Source organism: Elgaria multicarinata, chromosome 2, assembly GCF_023053635.1.
Source record: "Elgaria multicarinata webbii isolate HBS135686 ecotype San Diego chromosome 2, rElgMul1.1.pri, whole genome shotgun sequence".
Classification (NCBI taxonomy): domain Eukaryota; kingdom Metazoa; phylum Chordata; class Lepidosauria; order Squamata; family Anguidae; genus Elgaria; species Elgaria multicarinata.
This window is the reverse complement of record NC_086172.1, coordinates 144,123,995-144,147,192: the sequence shown is the minus strand read 5'-3', so window position 1 is coordinate 144,147,192 and position 23,198 is coordinate 144,123,995. Positions and strand designations below refer to the sequence as shown.

Genomic DNA, 23,198 nt, shown 5'->3' with positions numbered 1-23,198 from the left:
GTAAAGCTGTTGAAGAGTGTTAGCTGCTCTGCCAACTTGGCAACATTTTTTTCTCTAATAAAAGAAGTTACCCTAGACAGAGATTCCAGATGTGCCAGAACTAATTTTACTGGGACTATAGAAAGGGTCCAGTGTAAGTAAAGTCAAAAAAGTTGTGGGCTTCCTTCTGTAATTGCCAGCGTAGTTTCCTTACATCACAGGTAATTTGTCTGTTAGAGCTTGGGAAATGGTCGTGTTAAAAGGCTGCGTAGGAAGCAATGAGCACCATTCTGTCCAAATTATATACCTTTAAGGCCCATTCATTTCAATAAATGTATCCTGTTGAATGAAATCTACAGTGCTTAAAAGTACCTAACTTCAGCTCAGCCTTCCCTAACCTGGGTCCTTCCAGATGTTACAGGGGCCCCCCTCATCCCTGACCATTGCCAATACTGGCTGGCTCTGATGGGAGCTGTAGCCACAAACATCTGAAGAGACCTGTAGGTTGGAGAAGGCTGCTTTAGAGAGCTTCAGCTATTGGGCGGTATAGAAATGCATAAATAAGTAAATAAATTTAGATACATCATGCCACTGATTGAGTGGGTATATCTTAGACTAAAAATAAAGCTTATAAAACATGTTTTCACTATGGCTATTAAGAAAGAGTTCATTAAAACGCTCCAGACCATTGCAAATTGCTTATTAAACTGTAGTCTAATTTTGCACTCCACAGACTTAGCCCATAATTGAGGCTTCCATTGAAAATGCAGCAACACTTGCAGACCTTTTCCTGACATAGAAGAGAATGCGATAGTTTCTGTGGGGATTTCTGTGTGTGCTTTAGAGTGTGCTGCAGAGATATATGTAATCTACACATCCATGGAGCCAAGTAATATCCCCTAAGCACCACCTTCTGAGCTGACCATCCAAGTAGGAGTGAAACCACTGCAATGCAATACCCACCACTCCCAGCTCAGGCAATCATCCCAGAAGGGTCCCATGGTTAATGGTATTGAAAGCAAGAAAGCAAGGAGAATTGACAGGGTCACACTCTGCCTGTCTCTCTCCTCACATAGGCTACCAGACAGGGCTGATTCCATGCCAAACTTGGCTTGAACTTTGACTAAAATGGAACCAGATAGTTGCATCCAAAAGTTGACTGATCTCTCTGGCAAGCCTATCCAGGGGAATTTTAGGCTGTTTTTAGGATGTTTTAACAATGTATATTATGTTCTTAATTAAGTTTTATGTATTTTATATTTGCTGTTGTTCCCCGCCTTGATCAAAATGGTGAGGCAGGTAAGAAGAAGAAATAATAATAATATAAATTTGCCAATCCCATGTTTCGTCTAATTAGGTATGCAGTCTAAAATTGGAGGAGTTCATTATGAGGTGCACCTCTCTCTCTCTCTCTCTCTCTCTCTCTCTCTCTCTCACACACACACACACACACACACACACAAACACACACGCACGCACGCACACAGACAGCAGCATCAGCAAACTATGTGGAGTACAGAATGGGGGAACTTATTTATTAGATTTTAAATTTGGACAGTGATCAATGTTCTCTGAGCAGATTACAAATGGGAGCAGACATGAAATAAGTTGCAATCTGTGTTCATGAGTAGAAATGAAGTGTTGTCCTTTTTAGTTATTTATGCAAATTCCCAAAGCAGCTTTCCACAAACTGCGTGTGGAGAACAACAGATTACATGGATTAAAACAGATACAAAACCATTTTGAAAAATTACTTAAAAACAGACGATTCATTCAAAACATCCAGATTCTTTCCTTTTTTCAGTTTGCAGGAGGAGTGAGTAGATTAGTCGTGTAGACCATCTTGAGTTTTACAAGCTCAGCTCAGTATGCTTGCAGTCTTAAACCATCGTCTTTTTGTTCCTATTCAAAATGGAGTACTGGAGAGTTGCTCGAAAACCTATGTTATTTGTAAAAATTTAAGCTTTGCAGAATGGGGAGGACTAAATTTTGCTAAGATTTGGTTTTTATAATAATCCTGAAAGAAGCAGATAATGTGTGCTATGCTAAGGCAGAAAGTTACTTTCTGCTATATTTTGGTTTAATTTATTTATTTATTTACAACATTTATATTCTGCTCCTTACCTAGATGGATTCTGGAGTGAAGAACAATAAAAGATAAAATATTAAACTAGGGTGACCAACTGTCAGGATTTCCCCGGATTTGTCCTGGTTTTTGTTCTTTCCATGGTGTCAGGGGGGATTTTCTATAATTTTCAATAATGTCCTGGAATGACACACCTTCCCCTTTAAGGCTGCCATTAGCATAGCTGGAGGGAATGACATGCTTTCTTGAGGCACATCGTTCCCCCACCCCGAGCTCCAATTGAAGTTTTAAAGGGGAAAGTGGGTCATTCGTGGACATTATAGAAAAGGCCCCAATTGGAGTGGATGGTGGTGGTGCAGAATGAAATCCTTTCCCCTCCTCCACTCCAATCGGGTTCTCTAAGGACTCAGAAAGCTGCTTCCCCACACACACACTAGGTGTCCTCTTTTTTGGTTTCCCAAATATGGTCACCCTAATTAAACATTAAAAAATGTTTTTAAAAGAGTTCTAATAAAAAACATTTAATTCTGTCAAACTAATTTAAGTAGTTACTAATGTGAAACAGGCAAGTGCAATCCAAGCAGTGTCTTGTTGGTCTTTGACCTGAAATGCTTGGGGTTCAGGTCCCACCTCCTCCATATATTGGCTGTGTACTATTGGCCGAAACTCTCTGGGTGATTATTAACTTGTTATAATGCATATAGCACAATCAGCGTGCATGGCAATTGAGTGCAAGAGGATAGATCCCTGCCCCAAGGAGCATACAACCTAAATTTGAACCAGAGTAAACCACATGGGTAAATGGGTGGGATGGGCCAGCTCTATCATTAGGCAGAGTGAGGCAGCCACCTCATCTAGCAGATGCTGAGGGTTGGGGAGTAGACATAGCTCTGTTTGTCATGCGGCCTCCCCTACACCCCGATGTTAGCCTGCTTTACTCAGGTACAGTGAAGGATGTTATCCCATCACTGTTGTTGAAGTAAGATTCAACTGCCAGTCCTGTTGGCAACTGTGCGGAGATGTGCCATCTTGTCCTTTAGGGCCAGCCCTGGGAGAGCCAGTGGAGGTAGGAATAAGCAAGGAAGCCATATGTGGTTGTTTCAGTTTCATGTGCTTAGGCCTAGTTACAGTGTGAGTACCTGCAGGGCATGGGAATGAGGCAGCTAAGCCAAACACTGAATGGGAAAGGTAGATTTTGAGGAGGGATTTGAAGGGAGCAAGACAGATGGTATCACGCAAATGCTCTGGAAGTCAGCTTCAAGCACTTAGGGCATCCAGAAGACCTTAGGATGCTGGTGGTGGTGGAGCTGGAGGAGTGAAAGTCATGAGCAGAGTCAGCGATATATTGGGATGTAAGAGTGGAGAAATAAGGAAGACAGGGCCAAGAAGGGCTTTGAAGGCAAGGGCAAGGAGTTTGTGCCAATTCCAGGAGGGGGCAGAAAGCCAGTGTAGGGATTTTAAGGAAGGGCATCACACCATCAGAGTGACAAGTGACAGAGTGCAGATATAAAAGGTGCCATTTAAATAAAAGTTACAAGAGGGAGTGTTGTCAAATAACTCAAGTGATTATAATCTCTAGAGTAGAACTTGCCCTTTAAAATCCTTATACGGCTTGTGACTGATCATGAACTATTTTTATAGGTTCCAGATTCAAAGAGGCAAAACTGATCCATCCAGTTACAAGAGCTTGAGACACAGTTTTAGGACGATATTCCGGACGGAGGGGTAAGAACACATGCAATTGTTATGTGTTTATGATTTTGCTGTATAAACATTTTCAAAATTGTAGTTACACATCAGGATTTTATTTCATTTCATATTTGTATCCTGCTTTTCTTTCTGAAAGGAAGCCAAAAGTGGCAGGCAATAAGTAGCAAAATTTCAAAATTACAATCAATATAAACACATGATAAATAAAAAGTTTGGTACTAGACCAAATAAACTACTTAAGTATAAAAATTCCAATAACATCATATCAATACAATGTTATATCTAACCCAATAATATACCATAACTATAAACAACTTACACATTTGTTGAATATATCCTGTGCCCTTTTTAAGATATATTGAAAATATTGTGACCTTCCCACTGTTCTTTTATACTTGAAATCCCAATTCTGCCTTTCATTTTGACCAGTCTTCATTGTCATAGGTATGACTATCTTGTAATTTTAATTGGCCTCCAGTCTTTCTATGCCACCGGATCTACATTTTTGAAATGATGCTATATTTCATTAAAATCAAAATCAAGATGTCAATATTCTAGTGAGTAAACAGATGCATTCACATTTAATGCTAAGCTATTGTTTATGTTAACCACTGTTTATTGCTTTAACCATGAATGGTTTTGGAGATGAGCAAAGAAACCATGCTTTGTTTTCTCTATTTTTGGTTTGTTTCTCTATTTTTGGTTTGTTTCCCATTTTGCCAGCCTTAAGAGCAATTTTGGTTTTAGGCAGCTCTTGCTGGGTGCTTATGTTTCAGGGCAGACATCAGTACAAACAAGCCAGGGAATAACTATGGTTCTGGTTTCAGACTAGGGCTGTGCACAGTCCCCCTCAATTCATCTTGGAAGCCATTTTGGAGCCCCCCAAATGGCCCCAACTCAACTTGGGGTGCTTCAGGGGTTGCCCACCTTGGCGCCGAAGCCGAGGAAAGATTCAGGTGGCCCAAGGTGACTCAGCCTTGCACGTCTCTGGGTGCCGGCCATGTATTGGACACCCAGTTCCCATTGGACTCTCAATTCCCTCCCTCGCTGCTCACTTGCCACCCCCTCACCCCCACCAACCCAGAGCCACTGCCACCAGGACTTACCCACTCACCTGCTGCATCGCTTCCCCATCGCCCCCATCGCCACATCACCGTCACCATCGCCACATCGCTGCCACAATCAGGAAATGTGGCATCCACCTGAGAGCCAGGCCACAATTTCAAGATATTGCAGGGGCAAACTACGGAAGCCATAAAGAGCCATTTTCCCTTTACGAATTTTGTAGTTTGCAGCCATAGACAAACAAAATATGCGGCCTAGCTCTCAGGAGGATGCCACGTTTCCTGGTCACGTTTCCTGGTCGTAGGCGGCAATACAGCAGGCGGCGATGGCAGCAGTGGCAATGCAGTGGTGATGTGGCTGTGGGGAGAAGGACTTGAGTCCAATAGACTCACAGCCAGCCTTGCACCGGCTTTCCTGGAATGGATGAAGGGAGAGCCCTGCGCCACTACGAAGTGGCCCGAGGCACCCCAGAGCTTTGCTACCAATCTGCTTTGGCCTCGGGGTACCTTGGGCTGACCTGGAAACAACTCGGAACTGAGGCAAGGCAGGCCAAATCAGACCGCTTCACCTTGGTTTCAGGGATTCTGCCCAAGGAGGTGCACAGCCCTAATTCAGACGTCACAATAAACCATAATTCAAACAAGCCAGACTTCATAAGCCAACAACAAACCATGGCTTTTATTTGTGGTTTGTAGGTTTGTTTTGTTTGTGGAGATGGGTTAATGCTGTCCCGTCTAGGGCATATTCTTCCCTATAAATCAAAGGATCCCAGCAATGGAATGGGCACCAGAGTGCTACTCACTGTGTCTGTGACTCACCACCCTTGTCTGGCCTCACAGCAGCCCAGCCCAGCACTCTATACTTGCACCTTCCCTTCCACTGCCACCATTGAGTCACAAAACTCTCCAGTGTGAACAAAAAGAATGTTTATTAACAACAAGTAAGGTTATGCAGTTAAAGAGCATAATGCTTTCATCAGGTTCAAGCTTATTTGTTTCAGTACAGTTCCATATTCTACCTATTCTACCCTCTCGGTAACACTATCTCTCCTCCCTTCACTCTGTTCCCTCAAATAATAAAACACGTTGTTCCTACACTAGGTCTAGACCCCTCTCTGACAGACCCCCAAAAACCCTTCTCTTCTCACACTTCACTTACTAACTGCTTCTCTGTTAACTCTTCCCACTCCCTGCTAACCACCAATCCTAACCTTTAAACCACCAGCCAATCATGGCTTAACGTTATGTGCAAACCAGATGAATACCTGAGTATATATGTAGAGTTGTATAGGGTTGTATCAAATGGTAGTTCTGCCTCATCCATGGAAAGAACCACCCAGAGAGCTTCGGCTGTGGGGTGGTATATAAATGTAATAAACAACAACAACAACAACAACAACAACAACAACAAACTTGCACTTGTGCAAGTAGGGGCACAACTTTTGTCAATTTCCCCTAACTACTGCAGTCCTCTGTGCCATACCCCATTATGTTTTAGAGAGTCCCCCAACATTCAGCTTATGGGGGCAGGGGGTTTAAGTAGGTTCAGGGATTGCTGAAAATCTGGTGCCTTGACTTGCATGAGTGCTTTCTGCTGAGGCAAAGATGCTGTGGGCTACAACCCCTTATTAGTATTGGTGAATATGTAAGTTTGGAGGGAAGTGAAAAGCCAATGCTCAGCTCTTCAAATCAATTAAAGTATTTCTTAACCAACTGAGGTACTCCTGATGTATAAAATTAAGCATGTATGTAAGTTTTTATGTGATTGGGTTGAAGCGTTTAGAATATTTCCTAATTAACTATGAAAAGGACCTTATTTTATTAGCTGTTATGCAGTGACAAGTTTTATGCAGTACAGGTGCATGAGGTAATGCTGACACAATGAGAAAGCCGGTGTACCTACAAGGCATAAAACCTTCTTTGGGAGTTTTATTGCAAGGAAGATAATGATAAAGTTTTGTTTCCCTTGCATTACATAAGAGACATATTTTCCTTTATACAGTTGGGTAAAGTCTGAACAAAAATAAACAAACCTTTTATGGACATTTCCCCTGAAATGTCAACTTAGTTCAGAGGCCTAGTTCAGAGCCAGTCTCCAGTGCACCCAGGACCGAAAGCGACTTCTTCTAGGCAAGCTGCAGTGGCTCCCTTGGTCACCAAAAATAAGACTGAAACAAGCATCAAGTCAGTATTGGGAGAATTGTCTTAACGGTTCAAGCAGTTCAAGAATGGCACCCATTTCCTAAGAGGATGGTCCTTCACTGAAGGTCTTCAAGCAGAGCCTGGGCAGCCATTCACTGGGGATGTTCTGGCTCTGGGTTTCCTGGATCCAATGGGGGGTTGCAGGGCCAGTCCTAGGATAAAAAGTGCTCTGGGCAAGGAGTGTCTTTGGCACCCACCCCCACAGTCAGTTCTGCAGGGCTACCCAGAGGATTTATGGTGCCTGGTGCAGGAATGATGCCCCTCAAGAATGGCATTGCTCAAAAGCCACAGTACTACAGTTTGCACAGGCCAAAGTTCGAAAAGCCACATTCTGAGCAGTAGCAGTGCGCTATACCACATAGCAGAACGATCACAGGCTTTACTTACAATATTTTGTTTTCTTTTGTAGCAATTCCTATCTTTTAGCGAACATTCTTTATTTTAGAATATCCATTATTTTATCTTTAAAAATAATAAAGAAAAATTAAAAATAAAAAAAGATTGACTTCTTACAGGTTATTATTTTATTATTATTTATATAGTACTAATCGTGTTACAGAGCACTTCAGTATCTGAAGTGCTCTGTAACGTTGCCTCAAAGTAAAGCTGTGTTCAATTGATTTTTAGCTAATGCAAATGACATTAAAGTGGAAACTGGAAAAGAAACATACTTTAAAGCTAATTGAAGGAAGGTCATTGCCCACACCACCTTTAGAACTTTGAAAGAAAGGTTACAGATAATTGCTTTTTGCCATCCTAGTTCACTGCAGACAGTGCATTTAAAGAAACAGAGCCACAGAGCTCCACTTGGCACCCCTTCAGGTCAGCGCCCCAGGCAACCGGCCAGCTTGCCTACCCCTAAGGCCGGCCTGGGTGGTTGGACTAGATGACGTACAAAGCCTCTTCCAATGCTGTGATCCCTTCCAATTTTGGATCGTATCCCAACTTAGGATGATTGATGTAACAATAAGGCAGCTAAAAGTGCTGACTGGAAGTAGTCATGTAGTGATGATAGGCCAGGTTCAGACGCAATGGGGAAACATGGTTTCCCACTGCAAGGATGAACTCTGACAAGCCTCAAGTTCATACACTTCCTCTCCCCTCTCGTCAGCTTTCAATTTTAAAGTAACTACAGTTTCCCATGACATCCAAACTCAAGGAACTATGATTTGTTTAATTGATTGTTAGTAAGAACAACTCAAGATCAATCTGGTTTCAGATCCTGGCTTATTCTCAAATCATTGTTTAAGGCTTAAACAATGCTGGGAGTTCTGATATCATGGGAAACTGTGGTTAGTTTAAATCAGAAGTGGAAATTTTCAGTCCTCTTATGGGGACAGGAGGAGGAGAAGCGGGGAGGGAGGAGCCTGCAAGTCTGTATTGCTATGGCTTGTTCTTGTAGCAGGAAACCATGGTTTCCTGTTTCATCTGAACCTGGCTATAGTGTTCATAGGCTGAACATAGGCTGAGTGCCATTTTTGGTGGAAAGGTAGGATATTAAATAAATAAATAAATAAATAAATAAATAAATAAATAAGGAATAGTAGTAAGGGGAGCATTGTTGCAGTTATCTCTCCTAGGAACAAGAATTAGTTTGTCACATGAGATCCTGTTCTCTCCTTGCAAAAGACGCATTGTTTTACCTGCCTCTTTCTCAGGGAAAGGAGAATTGCAGATATTTTTTCTCCTTGGGGAGGGGGACAGTTTTTCCACATTCTGTTTTAAACTTTAGCCTGTTCTTGAAGGATCTTCTTTGTATTTTTGTAAAAAAAAAATAGTATTTTTTTATTAATTTTTGTATTATTACTTTTTTAAAAAAACCTTCCGGGCACTTGGAGGAGCCCAACAGTTCTTCCTGTATGTCTATTGGAGACTATATGACCGTGCCCTCTCTAATAGGCATTCAAGAAGAACTCCTGGGCTCCTGACAGTGTCGGGGGTGTTTTTAAAAACAACAACAGAAAGAAGAGTCCTCAACAACTGCCTATGCATAAAAAAGTATGTGGAAACCCTGTCCCCTTCCCCAAGGAGAAAATTATCCAAACTTCTCATCTCTCCCAGCCTCTTTTACCAGAGTTTTCATTTCCTCCACCCCCATTAAATGCCGAAAATGGAATAATTGAAATTTTCAGCACAGCACTAGTTTATACATTGTTGTGAGTTGCTGGCAAAGCACTCACCCATGAAAGTCATACATGTGTCCCATCATGTTTAAATGCACCTTCCATTTGTATTGATCTATAATAAAGATACCACATGCATGTAGTATTAGTACACCATCAGCATGTGCACCTGGGCTGCTAATTGCTGGCATACTAATGCTGCATGCATAACATGACACTGTATGTGAAGAATTTTATATAGGTAAATGCTTTGCCATGGCCCACATCACTCATAAATCAAGCCTGAATTCACACTGAATTGCAGTCCCAGCACATAGCTCTTCAGAAGATTATTTCATAACCACTATGATTTTCAAGCATTTCCCCAAGGCAAAATTCTTCTTCTTCTTCTTCTTCTTCTTCTTCTTCTTCTTCTTCTTCTTCTTCTTCTTCTTCTTCTTCTTCTTCTTCTTCTTCTTCTTCTTCTTCTTCTTGCCACTGTGATTTCTTTGTCTGGAACATGACAAAGAACATGACTTTAGGCATGTCATTTTTCATGTCGGTAATAACAGGCAGTCTTTTAAAACAATATAAATATAACTTGCTAAATCTTCGTATGGAATAAGAGGACAATAACTTTTTGAAAAGCATCTGCTCCTAGACTTTGCTCTGTCAACACAAAAGATTAGTAAATGTAACACTTACTCTTTTAACACAGCAGACATCAGCTTTTCGGGGGAGCACTTTCTTACTCGCGGCAAGCCCCTTTGGTGAGCTTAGTCACTGCCAAACAATAAGTGAAAACTTTTATACTGGTGTTAGGCGGAGTGAGAGCTGATTAGGAATCTGAGAATCCACCACTGGCAGGCCATAGTGTTGACAAGAAGAAAGCATGAAGAATTTTGTTTTTCTTGTTCAAATCTTGTTCTCAGTCCAGGGAAAGAGTGAAACAGTTCTGTGCTTTTTCAAATGCTTGTTGTATGAGCTTCGCTGTAAGAGAAATAGTGAGCCCTGCAGGATGAGAAAAGTGTTCTTCTTTGAACTATTCAAAGTAAAATCTTCAGCTTATTAGTTGTCAATCATGTGCATTCTTATGACAAGACTGGCAGCATACATAGAATTTGTTCTGAGACAGTTATGAGGAGCAGGATCTTTGCCATGCTGGTATTCAGCCTGTGCAACTCCCTCCATTGCTTATTGGCTAGCTTATTGGAGGCATTTTGGAAATTGTTAAGTACCTATCAACTAAGACTATAGGACATGAAAGTTGCAGGAAGGCAGTTTTTGGTTGAACATTAAAAAAACCAACACCTTACTAATAGTCATAACAGTCAGACAATAGGACCACCTGCCTTAGAAGGTGTTGGGCTCTCTGTCGCTGGAGGTATTTAAGCAGAGGTTGGACAGCCATCTGTCAGGGATGCTTTAAACTAGATTCATGCACTGACCAGGGAGTTGGATTCAATGGCCCCTTCCAATTTTATGATTGGGCCTGTTGAGACAACATGCTAAACCATGGTTGTGCAGCAAGTAGTCAGTAAGCATGTTTAAACTGTGGTTATATAGCCACCATAGTTAGAAATGGTTTACATGACACACTGTCATGTTTCACATGACATGCTAAGCCATGATATTAGCTCAAAGCACTTAACCATCATGGTTTTGTGTGTTGTCTGAACAGGGCCCATTCTATTCTATGATTCTTATTTAAAGAGGAATTTGTACTGACAAATGATGGCTGTTTAAAAAATTTTCTTTAACTCAGTTTATTTTATGTTTGGCTGCCATGTCAGGTTGCTTTATCTGAATATTGTATTATAACAATTGCATTTGAACATCTTGGGCATCTGGGCGGAAGCCTATTTTGATCTCAAAAAACAAAGAAACATAGGGTGGGGATCGAGTCTAGCTAACATAAGTTGTAATGCCCTTTGCTGCCACTGTCGGCTGGGCTATATGAACTGTCTCTAGTGAAGAATTCAGTTAGACAAACAAGAGGTTGGAAATGTCACTTAGCTTATCCATGGTTCCCTAGAGCTATTGAAGGATAGTCAGTGGCTGCCCTCCTTTCCTTTTTTAACATAACATAAAATAAAGTTTTTACTCTCATGATTATTCAGCATGGTAGAATTCATTGGGGTGGGGGGAATAAACTTTTCCTAAAAGCAGTTGTGTGGACTTTGTTTAGGTACAAAAAGACATTTTAAAAATACACCCAGTCCTTTCCCACTTGTGGTTTGTGCATGTTTTAAAGGGGAACGTGACCATTTCTACACAAATGTGCACTTCAAAAGAGACTTACTATGCTTACAATATTTTATTTGGCTATCTGCACCCAAGTACAAAATGTCATAAGCAACCCTTAGCCATTTAAGAGAAACATCAACATTTTTGTTTCTTAGAAATGTGCAATTAGGTCAGGAAACTCTTAACCACTACAAATGCACATAACTATCATGACCAGGCTCCACAAACCTTTCATTCCCCAACCCCATTGACAGGTAACATTCCATCAACATTCGCCCCCTTTTAGCCAAACAGCTCTGCATAGACTTTATGGCATGTGGATGCTAATTAAGCAGACACTTAAAATGCAAAAACATTACCCAGTTTTTCCAGGTGGTTATTTGGAAGCACGAAATGCCATGGATGTGGCATGCACCAGCTATATTAAGCAGGCAAGCACCTGCTTTGTGGCAGAAAAATGGAGATGAATCCACTGTTACTAAATAAAAGCATTTCGGTTGAACAAACATTTACAAGCTGAGTTGAAATAGCACAAAAGGAGCCATTAAAAATAGGGTTCTGCTGTTTGAGAAGTTTCTAATTAATGGAATCATTGAAGGCAACCCAAGAGGATGACCAGAGCAGAGAACCCAGTAGAAGGCACTCCAGCCATAGGCAGCTATAGGCAGATTAATTATGAGAGCCATGAGATGAGTGGATTTTTGCATTTCCCTACTGTTGCTATAGCCTCCTGCTGCTGTCCCACAATAGCAATGATCTCTTTACACAGTGAGAGAAAGAGGAAGCAGCAATGACCACATGGCCCATTCAGGGGCCGTTTTTATCGCGCCGCTTTTCCTGTACACAGCAGGAAATGGCAGAACATCCCATTTTGTTTTGTTTTTTTAAAAGACAGATTAAAAGGGGTTTATTCTGTGATAGAAAAATGAGCAGGAGGTGTGGGAGGCAGATGTCATCATCTAAAGGACTCGTGATCATCCATAAGTGGGCAGTAGTGAGCGTGCGATAAAACGCTTGTCTGTTGACGCTGCATATGGTGGTGGTGTGGGATATATTCTGATAATGAACCTGTCGCTGTCCATGGCAGCCAATGCACGTTGGTGCTGGTAGAGGAGAGGGAAGAGCCACGTCCTGAGTTTCCCTGGCTCTTCTCCCTTGAGCCAAACTCTCACATCCATGCAACACAAGAGTTAATTTTGCTGCAAGCACACATATCAGGTAACCATGGTCACAATTAATACCAGATCAGATGGCAAAGATCTAGGCCAATTCAAAACCCAGAATCAACTGAATTGGGTTACCAGGGCAAGGTTTAAGCCAAGTCCAAAGAGTGAGTCAGATTTGAAGGGGATTGAGTTGCAGGGTGGGTGGATCACAGAACATAACCTAAGAGAGAGAAAAAACAGGAAGTTTGATGATGCGGGAAAACCAGGAGTAGTCTGGAAAACAAAGTCACTGGACTGGGAGGAAGGAGACAGACAAAAGGAAGTACTTCACACAGTGCATAACGATGGAATTTGCTGCCACAAGATGTAGTGATGGCTGCCGACTTGAACAGCTTTCAAAAGGGATTAGACAAATTAATGAAGGATGAGGCCATTATTAGTGATGGCTATATAAGCCATAGCTAGACCTAAGGTTTATCCCTGGATCGTCCAGGGGTCAAACCTGTTCATCTAGGTGACACACAGGGGATCCAGTGCTCAGGCAGGGGCGAACCCTGGATGATCCCAGGATAAACCTTAGGTCTAGCTGTGGCCATAGTATCTCCAGTAGCTGAGGCAGTATACCTTTGAATACCAGTTGCTGGGGAATATGAGCAAGAGGGTGCTCTTGAGCTCATGTCCTGCTTGTGACTTTCCCATAGGCACCAGGTTGGTCACTATGGAAACAGAATGCTGCATTGGATAGGCCTTTAGTCTGATCCAGCTCAGCTCTTACGTATTTTCTTATATAGCTGCTGCTGGCTTGGAAGGTGCATCTGTGGCAGCAGGTATGTTTGGTGTAACCACAGATGGTGGTCTCCAGTTCCTTGATCTGGCCATGGAAATAGAAGGTGCTGGGGTTAATATATCAGCTTTCCTGGATCGAAGGTTGAGCTTTATGATTACTTTACAGAAGGGCAGCCATCTTGAGATTGGAGAATTAGTATGATTGATTATGGACTCAAATTCAGAACATGGTAAAAATAGATCCCTTATTTGTACAGGGGGAAAATAAACATTTCCCGTTATGTATATTATACACATTTGAATTACTGTTTTTGTTTTGTTTTTAAACCATCTAGGGTAAGAAAGGATAAAAGAAAGGCTCTGACAACTGCAAAGTTGGACTAGAAAATCATAAAGTTTGAGGCCCATCCTATAAAATCAGATGTAGTCTTTGATAGCCAAGGTATTGGCAGTCCTTAATTAACAGCTAAATCCTATGTCTTGGGATTTGTTTAGGGCTTGGAAAGTCAGCTGGTATGCCTGTGCTCAGGGCTGCATTTCCTTTACAGGCTAGCTAATAAACTGTGATTCAGCCAAGTTTAGAACCCACTAGCTTGTCTTCGTTCATAGTTGTTTTATATAACCATTAAACCACGTGTTCTCTTGGCCTTACTTTGCCACCCTGTACAGCACTTAACGGAGATCATCAGACTCAGTAATCAGGCAACCTTAATTGAACGCTGGCTATTGCATGGAGCTGAAGTGATTTATTTTTACATTGCAAATGGTATTCTGCCATGTATATAATTGAAATGTATGTTGAAATATGTGGTCATCGAGCCTTGATCAGATGCCAGTAACATGCAGCTGCAGTTTTCCCCCTTCTCCTCTAGCTGATAAATACCATGTTGACAGTACTTCCCATCTGACCTGTCTCATAAAAATGAAGCTGCGTGCGTAAATAAAATATAAACTATCATTATTTGCAGGCCTTTGAGATTTCAGCACTCATTTGGCTTTTTTACCTTTAAAGTTCAAAAACGAACAAAGAGGAGGAAGAGAAGGCCAAATTTATTTTATTCTGTTTAGATTTCCACATCACCGTATTCCAAAGGGTGTAATTCTCTGCTAGTGAGTCTATAGCAAGAGTGGAGAAGCTGTAGCTCTCCAGATGTTGCTGGACTACACCTCCCATTATCCATGAACATTGGCCATACTGGATGGGGTGATAAGTCCGTCTGGAAGGCTAACAGTTCTCCAACTCTGGTGAAATGTAGACAACTTTCCTTTTCACCAAACTGTCTCCTTCCACTCCCCAAAATTATAATTAGGATACGGCAAATGGTACATTTGCTTAAATGCAGCATGTGTTTCCAGATCTAATAAAATATAATACAGGAAGAAAATGTTCTGTGGCATATTCTCTGTCTCTCTCTGTCTCTGTCTCTCTCTCTCTCTCTCTCTCTCTCTCTCTCTCTCTCCTCCCCTCCCCCCATTTTAATCATTTCATTTGCCTAATTTCATTAGCTATTGTTTTTTAAAAAATTGTAAATGCTGCCAGATTTTTAAAATGAGGCACCATTTTCCTTCCTTTAGAAACAGCTAAAAAACTTTTCAAAGAGTAATTGAAGCCCACAGATCTTTAGAGGAAATATACTATTATTTTCACAATCTCTTTAGAGAGAAAAGAAAGAACCACCTGCAGTCTGTTCAGAACGAAAGGTTAATAGGCTGGATTAAGAAATGTGGGGGCTGCATCTGACCCATAAGTCATGTTTTGCCATGCCAGCAGTCACAAGCACAGCTGGACGTATTCAAGCACAGCATCCTCATACGCCTACCCAGAAACTCCCTCAGTAACATCCCACCTCATCCTTTCCTGCCCCTATTTTGCAATACGTACAGTATTCTCTGCCTCAGCATTGCATATGTTTCATGCCATTGCCATGTACTGTCTTGCTGCATGCAAGAGTTACTTGACCGATTCTCTTGCACTTTGAGATCTAATCCTCTGAGCAGCATACCTCTGATGCTTCTTTTTGTATTTGAGTCCCAACATCTGGGTATAAAATATACATTTCTCTGGTCAGGTGTGGATGTATGCCTAAACTGCCACATTTTTTCCTGAGAGAAGAGAGCAGAGGTAGAATTCTTTCTCTAGTCACCAATTCTATGCCTTTGCTGAGAAAAGTGCGGAGTTAAATGTATGCACACCATTAAGGCTGATGTGAGATGTGTGCGCTTTTATTTATGTATTTCGTTATTATATAATGAATGAATAAATTTCATTTTAAATTATTTTTAGGCTGCCTTTAAGAATAGAGCCTCTGCTTTGCCACAGGTATCTATACAAAATAAATAAATAAGGGTGCAATAGTATGCTTGTTTAGACAGTCTGGATGGGGCATGCTGGGATTGTGCCCTAAATAACCTAAGCAGCTCTGAAGTTGCTATTTATTATTCATTTAGAATGCAATCCTATGCATGTTTAGACAGAAAAAAGTCCTACAATTCCCAGCATGCCCCAACTGACATGGCTGGCTGGAGAATGCTGGGAGTTGTAGGATTTTTTTTCTATCTAAATACCAGTTACCATCTCTAAAGATACCTCTAAGCAGTTGACAGAATCAAATATTAAAATATTTCATCATATAAAAACCCATCAGTTTAAAATATTTAAAACCCAAGATAAAAGCACAATAATTAGCAAACTAACTAACTGGGCAGTACAACCAATCAGGGAAGGCCTGGGTAAAGAGATAGGTCTTAATTGGCACCTAAAACACGCCACAGTTGGCAACTCCTGAATTTCTGAGGGAAGGGCATTTCATAAGGTGGGCACCACCACAGAGAAAGCCCACTTCTGGATGGCCACCACATCTGCAGGTCATGCCACAACCAGTAAGGGCACCTTCGATGATCTTAGCAATTGCACAGGCCTATATTGGGGAAGGTGATCTGCCAGGAAACCAGGTCCCAATTTATTCAGGGTTTTATATTCTGGTAGAAATTTTCACCTACATCATTACTATTTCTCTCATCAGCATTTTACTTCTAGGAAAAGGTGTTAGGTTCCACAGTGCCCGAGGGAGAGAAAAGCGTACTTTATGATGGCCAGAACTGAAAGAAGCATACACTCAAAGGATTCCCAAGGCACAACTGGTAACCTTTTAGTAGCTTTGAAGCAATGAAAGAAGTGGTATAGTGGAGGGGAGACACAATGGAATGCAACTCCAAGACTGTTTTAGACCAATGACATCATTTGCTGTAGCTCCACAGTAATTGAAAGCTATCCTTGCTCTGGCAAGTGATGTGGTGAGCATGAGGCTTTCAGGTATTATTATTATTATTATTATTATTATTATTATTATTATTATTATTAATTTATTTATTTATATAGCACCATCAATGTACATGGTGCTGTACAGAGTAAAACAGTAAAACAGTAAATAGCAAGACCCTGCCGCTTAGGCTTACATTCTAATTAAATCATGGTAAAACAATAAGGAGGGGAAGAGAATGCAAACAGGCACAGGGTAGGGTAAACAGGCACAGGGTAGGGTAAAACTAACAGTATAAAGTCCAAACAACATCAAGTTTTAAAAGCTTTAGGAAAGAGAAAGGTTTTTAGCTGAGCTTTAAAAGCTGCGATTGAACTTGAATATCTCAGATGTTCTGGTAGAGCGTTCCAGGCGTAAGGGGCAGCAGAAGAAAATGGACGAAGCCGAGCAAGGGAAGTAGAGGCCCTTGGGCAGGCGAGAAACATGGCATCAGAGGAGCGAAGAGCACGAGCGGGGCAATAGTGTGAGATGAGAGAGGAGAGATAGGAAGGAGCTAGACCGTGAAAAGCTTTGAAGGTCAACAGGAGAAGTTTATATTGGATTCTGAAGTGAATTGGAAGCCAGTGAAGAGATTTCAGAAGTGGAGTAACATGGTCAGAGCGGCGAGCCAGGAAGATGATCTTAGCGGCAGAGTGGTGGACAGAAACCAGCGGACTGATGTGAGAGGAAGGAAGACCAGAGAGAAGAAGGTTGCAGTAGTCCAGCCGAGAAATAACCAGTGCATGAACAAGCGTCTTGGCAGAAGAGACAGACAAAAATGAGCGAATCCTGGCAATATTATACAGGAAAAAACGACAGGATTTAGCTACTGCCTCAATATGAGGAATAAAGGAGAGCAAGGAATCAAATATAAAGCCAAGACTACGAGCTTCCTTGACTGGAGTAAGCGTAACATCATTGACAGTAAGAGAGAATGAGAGATGAGGAGAAGGTTTAGGAGGAAAAACAAGCAATTCAGTCTTTGCCATATTAAGTTTCAAACGACGATGAAGCAGCCAAGCTGAGATATCTGAAAGACATGCCGAGATACGATCGTGAACATCAGGAGAAAGTTCTGGAGATGAAAGATATAATTGTGTATCATCGGCATACAGATGATATTGGAGGCCATGAGATTGAATAAGATTGCCCAAGGGCAACATGTATAAAGAAAATAACAACGGGCCAAGCACCGAGCCTTGCGGAACCCCTACTGAAAGGGGAAAAGATGAAGACGAGCTGCCATTAGCCAACACGCTGAAAGAGCGACCCACTAGATAGGAGGCAAACCAGTTATAGACAGAGCGCAAAGTTCAAGGTCATGAAGGGAATCTAAGAGAAGATCATGATCAACCGTGTCAAAGGCTGCAGTTAGATCAAGGAGAATAAGAACGGAATAAAGGCCTTTAGACTTGGCAGTAAGAAGATCATTAGTGATCTTAGTAAGGGCTGTTTCAGTGGAATGCAAAGGACGGAATCCAAATTGAAAGGGATCCAGAGCAGAGTTACTAGAAAGAAAGTCAAGACAACGAGAGCTTGTGCCAGATTAACATATAGGACACTGGGGAATGAGGGGAAGAATCAAGCAGGAGCGGGATACTTTCTTTGATGGAGTTCCTACTTCATGCTAACAGATTAAATGACAGTGTGTCTCTTTTTCATTCAAAGCTAAAGCTTGAATTTTAGCCAGCTAAAGATCTTTTGTTAATGTTCAATGTGTGATTTACAAATTAAATCCATGCAGTCAGAAGTAAAGTGTCAATGGGTTCAATGGAGTTTACTCCCACATAACTATGCAGCAGCCATGCACCATACATGTAAATGTGAGGTTTTATTAGTGGTTTAGTTGGGATGTCTGTGTTTCAAGATAGAATTTTTAACCAGTGCTAGTTTCTTTGAGTATAAAGAATAGAAAAAATAGATAGATAGATAGATAGATAGATAGATAGATAGATAGACAGACAGACAGACAGATCCTGGACTCCTGTCTATGGATTCTCCTTGGGGCATGGCTAGTGGGGGGAGGGTGTTACGATGAACTCTTGCACTTCAAAATGTACCACTACATCACTGAATGAAAGTCAACGCAGCTATGGCTTCCCCTGCATTGCTTCTCCCATGGTGCCTTCACTCAGTTCCCTTCTTACCTACTAGAACAAGCAGGATTCTTGTTTTGCTTCACAACAATTGAAACTGCTTGGAAAACAAGTGGAATGGTAGAAGCAATGGCTATATCATCTTTCACTACTGTGGAACTGTTCAACTGGTGCCAGACTTAATCATGCTAAGAGTAGACTCATTGACATCAACAGAACTTAAGTTAATCATGACTTACTTGCCCCAATGGGTTTAGCAAAACCTATAGTTGTTGTTTAATTATTTTTTATTGCAGACTCCCCTAACCTGATACCCCCAACCTAGGTGTTTTGGACTACAATTCCCATCACTTGAATTAATATGGCCAATGGCCATGCTGGCTTGAAGTTGTAGTCTAAAACATCTGAAGATGAAAAGCTTTTCTCTTGGATTACTTAGGGAAAGCTGTTTTATTAGATTATTGTTTAGCAGCCTTGGATATCAATGATAAAAAGGTGGAGTCTAAATGCATAAAGTTTCCCAAAGCTTCAATAACTGAAATATAAAATTACAGGAATTGTAGGTGAAGCATTTTTCAGTATTTTCCAAGAGTCCTTCCATCCTCAACATATGCTGGCCAATTCAAGAAACACTGTCCCTGGGGGAAATAAATGGTCCCAGTAGGGAATTAAAATCTTCAAAGTAGGAGTTATCCCTTGAACTTTGTTCATGTATTACAAGAAAACGGGAGCCACAAAACATAAAATTTAATTGAGACTTGCTAGAGTCAGGCTCCGTCTAACAGAGTATTAAAGGTCACATTAGTTTTCTGTTAAGGAGAAGCAGCTCAGTCCTTTCGTGAAATGCCTGTGAAACGTTCCAGTCAAAGCCTATGACATAATGTCCATCCTCAATGGCTAGGGTGAACTTCTTGTTCAGTTGCCCCAAATAGCACTTTTACAACTGAATCTCTTTGTGTTTGATACAGTTTAATTTAAGAGTTGGTGTGCATTTTGACAGTCCTTTGACAGCACAGCCAGAGTCACCAGAGGATATCTATTTATTGAAGACTGGGAGGTTTACAGCCAACATAAACAAATGCTGATGTTTATTGTGGTAAAAGCTTGAAACTGAGGATTAGCCAAAACTATTGACCAAAGAAAATCTTTTTAGCATGGCCAGTTATCTTAAATAATAGTCTGGATCATATTTTTTGTTTATGATTACACATCCTTGTGTATTCTTCCTCTAATGCTTTAGAAGTTGAACTGTTAACAATGATTAATTTGGTGTGTGCGTGTCTGCGTGTGCATGCATATGTCCAAGTTCACAAATTTAATGCACACATCTTTTAGTATTTTTGGTCCAGATGCTAGCCAGTTCATTATTATAATATATATATTATGAACTCCTAGTTTATCCAATAAATTTTGCTTTAGGCCTTTCAGAAGAATTATAGTGGTTTTAAAGGTAAAGATTAACATAATTATAGAGCAGCGAGGCTACTTTGGAAGAGCCCTCATTATGTCCAGCCTGAGCTTTACCTTCCCTCTCTAGGAGTGAAATAATAATAATAATAATAATAATAATAATAATAATAATAATAATAATAATAATAAGGTTCTGCACATTGGACGCAGAAACCACTAGTCAGAGTGAAAATTGGCTCACCAAAAAATCTCCCACCCTGTCATCCAAGGAGTTACCACTTTTAGAAAGTTACCGGGGGGGGGGGGGGAGCAGCAATTGACTCATGTGTGGTTTAGTGGTTAGAGCAGCCTCCCCCAACTTAGCACTCTCCAGATGTTTTGGACTGCAACACCTCCCATTGTTCTTGACCATTAGCCATGCTCCCTGGGGCTGATGGGAGTTGAAGGCCAGAAAATTTGGAGGGCACCAGGTTGAGAAAAGTTGGTTAGAGTGTTACATTAGGACCAGAAAGTTTCAGGTTCGAAATTCCCACTGAGCCATGAAGCCTTGGGCTGCTTACTAGCTATAAGCCTAACCTATTTTGCACGATTTTTGTAAGGATAAAAAGTGGGGAAGAATGACATATACCATACAGAACTCCTTGGAAGAAAGGAGGGATATAAAAACAAACAATTTTAGTAAGGTAATAAATGAGTTGATAAACATTTGTGCAATGCTTTTAAAGAGCAAGATTGACAGCTGAGCTGGTGTTCAGTTTGCTAATGTGTACACCTGTCATTTCAAGGCTTTTCTAGAAGAGGATTTTTTTGTCTGCTTACCATTCCTCACTCATGGTTGTTTATGGGTGGTTTAAATGATGACATTCTTCTCCACTTTCCCTCCTGTGTTTTCCAACCAGTTTCGCAGAGGTGGGTGGTGGGTGAGAAAATGAAGTCTTCTTTGGAATTGTGAAACAAAATGCAACTCTCCACCAGTGTAGTTGCATTATTCTGCTTTGTTCCACTATACCACAGTGCCACCTAAAGATTAGGTAGCTGAAGGTTTGGAAAGGCAGGAAAGGGGGTGGGACTGTAGAGTTCTATTCTTAATCCTGCAAAGAATTTGGGAGCAGAAGTAGCAGGTTAAAAAAAACTCATCTAGAAAAGCTCTCAGATACAAAGTCCAGTAGAAGCGAGGATCACTCTCAGGTGATACACATGCTATGAGCTTTGTTTTTATGTAGTCTATTCTTACCCAAAGATAAGCCCCACTGTATCAGATTGAAGGCCCATCTCTTCCAGTATTCCTGTCTCCATCAGTGGCTTGCCAGATGCTGCTGAGAAGCTTACAGATGGGATATTGAGTCCTTTCCACTTGGCCTGTGATTCATCATTGCCATCTGGTATTCCTGGTACACTACTTTGGAACATGGAGGTTCATGCAGTGGGATTCTCTTTCTGAAGGTATCCTTCCCATGTGAAGAACATAAGAATGTAAGAAGAGTCATGCTGGATCAGAACAAGGGCCCATCTAGTCCAGCACTCTGTTCACACAGTGGCGAAACAGCTGTCAACCAGGGACCCACAAGCAGGACACAGTGCAACAGCACCATCCCACCCATATTTCCCTATAACTGGTGTATATGGGCATACTGCCTCCTATACTGGAGGTAGGACATAGCCATCAGGACTAGTAGCCCTTGATAGCCTTCTCCTCCAGGGAATTTATCCAACCCTCATTTAAAGCCATCCAAATTGGTGGCCATCACTACATCTTGTTGTAGTGAATTCCATTGTTTAACTATGTGCCATGTGAAGAAGTACTTCATTTTGTCTGTCCTGAACGTCCCACCAATTCAGCTTCATGGGATGACACCAGGTTCTAGTATTATGAGGAAGGGAGAAAAAGTGTTCATATCCATATTCTCCACACCATGCATCATTTTGTACACCTCTATCGTGACTCCCCTGAGCCTCCTTACAACTCAGCTGTTGTAACCTTTCCTCATAAAGGGGATGCTCCAGTCCCTTGATCATTTTAGTTGCCCTTTTCTGCATGTTTTCTAGCTCTACAATATCTTTTTTTAGGTGTCGTGACTAACAAGTTCTCCCCAAAACTTGGGGGGGGGGATTCAGATACAGACATAGAATGAGGAGATGCATCTAGGAAAAATAAAGAAGAATATTTAGTATCCTTATAGGAGCACTGTGAAAATGTTCTTCAGACCAGACCCAATATTTGGGGTCCAGTTTTGAGGTTTGTTATAATAGCAAATATGTACTGAGCGTAGAGATTTTGGGATAAGAACATAAGAAGAGCCATGCTGGAACAGACCAAAGGCCTATTTAGTCCATCATTCTGTTCTCACAGTGGTTGCCCATGAGAAACCCACAGTAAGACATGAGCATAATAGCACCCGCTCACTCTGTATGCAACTGGTATACAGAGGCATGCTGCTTCTGCTACTGGAAGTAATGGGCCACTTCACATGATCACAGGATAGCTAACAAGTCAACATGGTTTATTAACCACCCTGCGTATGCTGGTTGCATGCCAGCTGGATTTGCATAATTACCATTGTTGTTGTGGCATCTCATGTCATCCAAGCCTGGCGAGGGTGGCTTGTTATCATAGGCGTGTGCACCAAGTGTACCTGGCACACCCTAATTTCCTGGGGCCACCTCCATTGACCCCCCCCACTGCTCACCTCGTCACTGCCCAGCCCAAGGTAGGTTGCTGCCTGATGCACACATGTCACTGCTGCTGCCGCTGCCTCCTACCTGCTTGCTTGTGCCACAGCCCAGCCCATACTGCGCACCTACACCCCACACCACTGCTGCCCACCTAGCCAGCTGGCATTTTTCAGGCACCTCCCAGCTGCCAGTGCTGCCAGTGCTGCTTGCTTGGACAGCCAGCTGTTTGTGCCCACCGACTGCGGGAGGGATAATATGAAAAGTTGTACTATTGTAGCCTGCTATTCCAGCTCAAAATGCTTTCAATAAAAGTGCAGAACGAGTAATTTCCCTCCCAAATCTAGATAGCCACTGAAAATTATGAAATGTAATAGCTAC

The 23,198-nt window shown here is 41.5% G+C and overlaps 1 protein-coding gene across 1 annotated transcript in view; it reads left to right on the top strand.

Annotated features, from left to right (window-relative positions):
* SLC25A21 (solute carrier family 25 member 21) overlaps positions 1-23,198 on the top strand; it is a 368,445-nt gene that overhangs the window by 245,514 nt on the left and 99,733 nt on the right. The window contains exon 3 of the mRNA XM_063117825.1: positions 3,707-3,790. Within this exon, the coding sequence (XP_062973895.1) occupies positions 3,707-3,790 (84 nt within the window). The remainder of the gene's footprint in view (positions 1-3,706; positions 3,791-23,198) is intronic.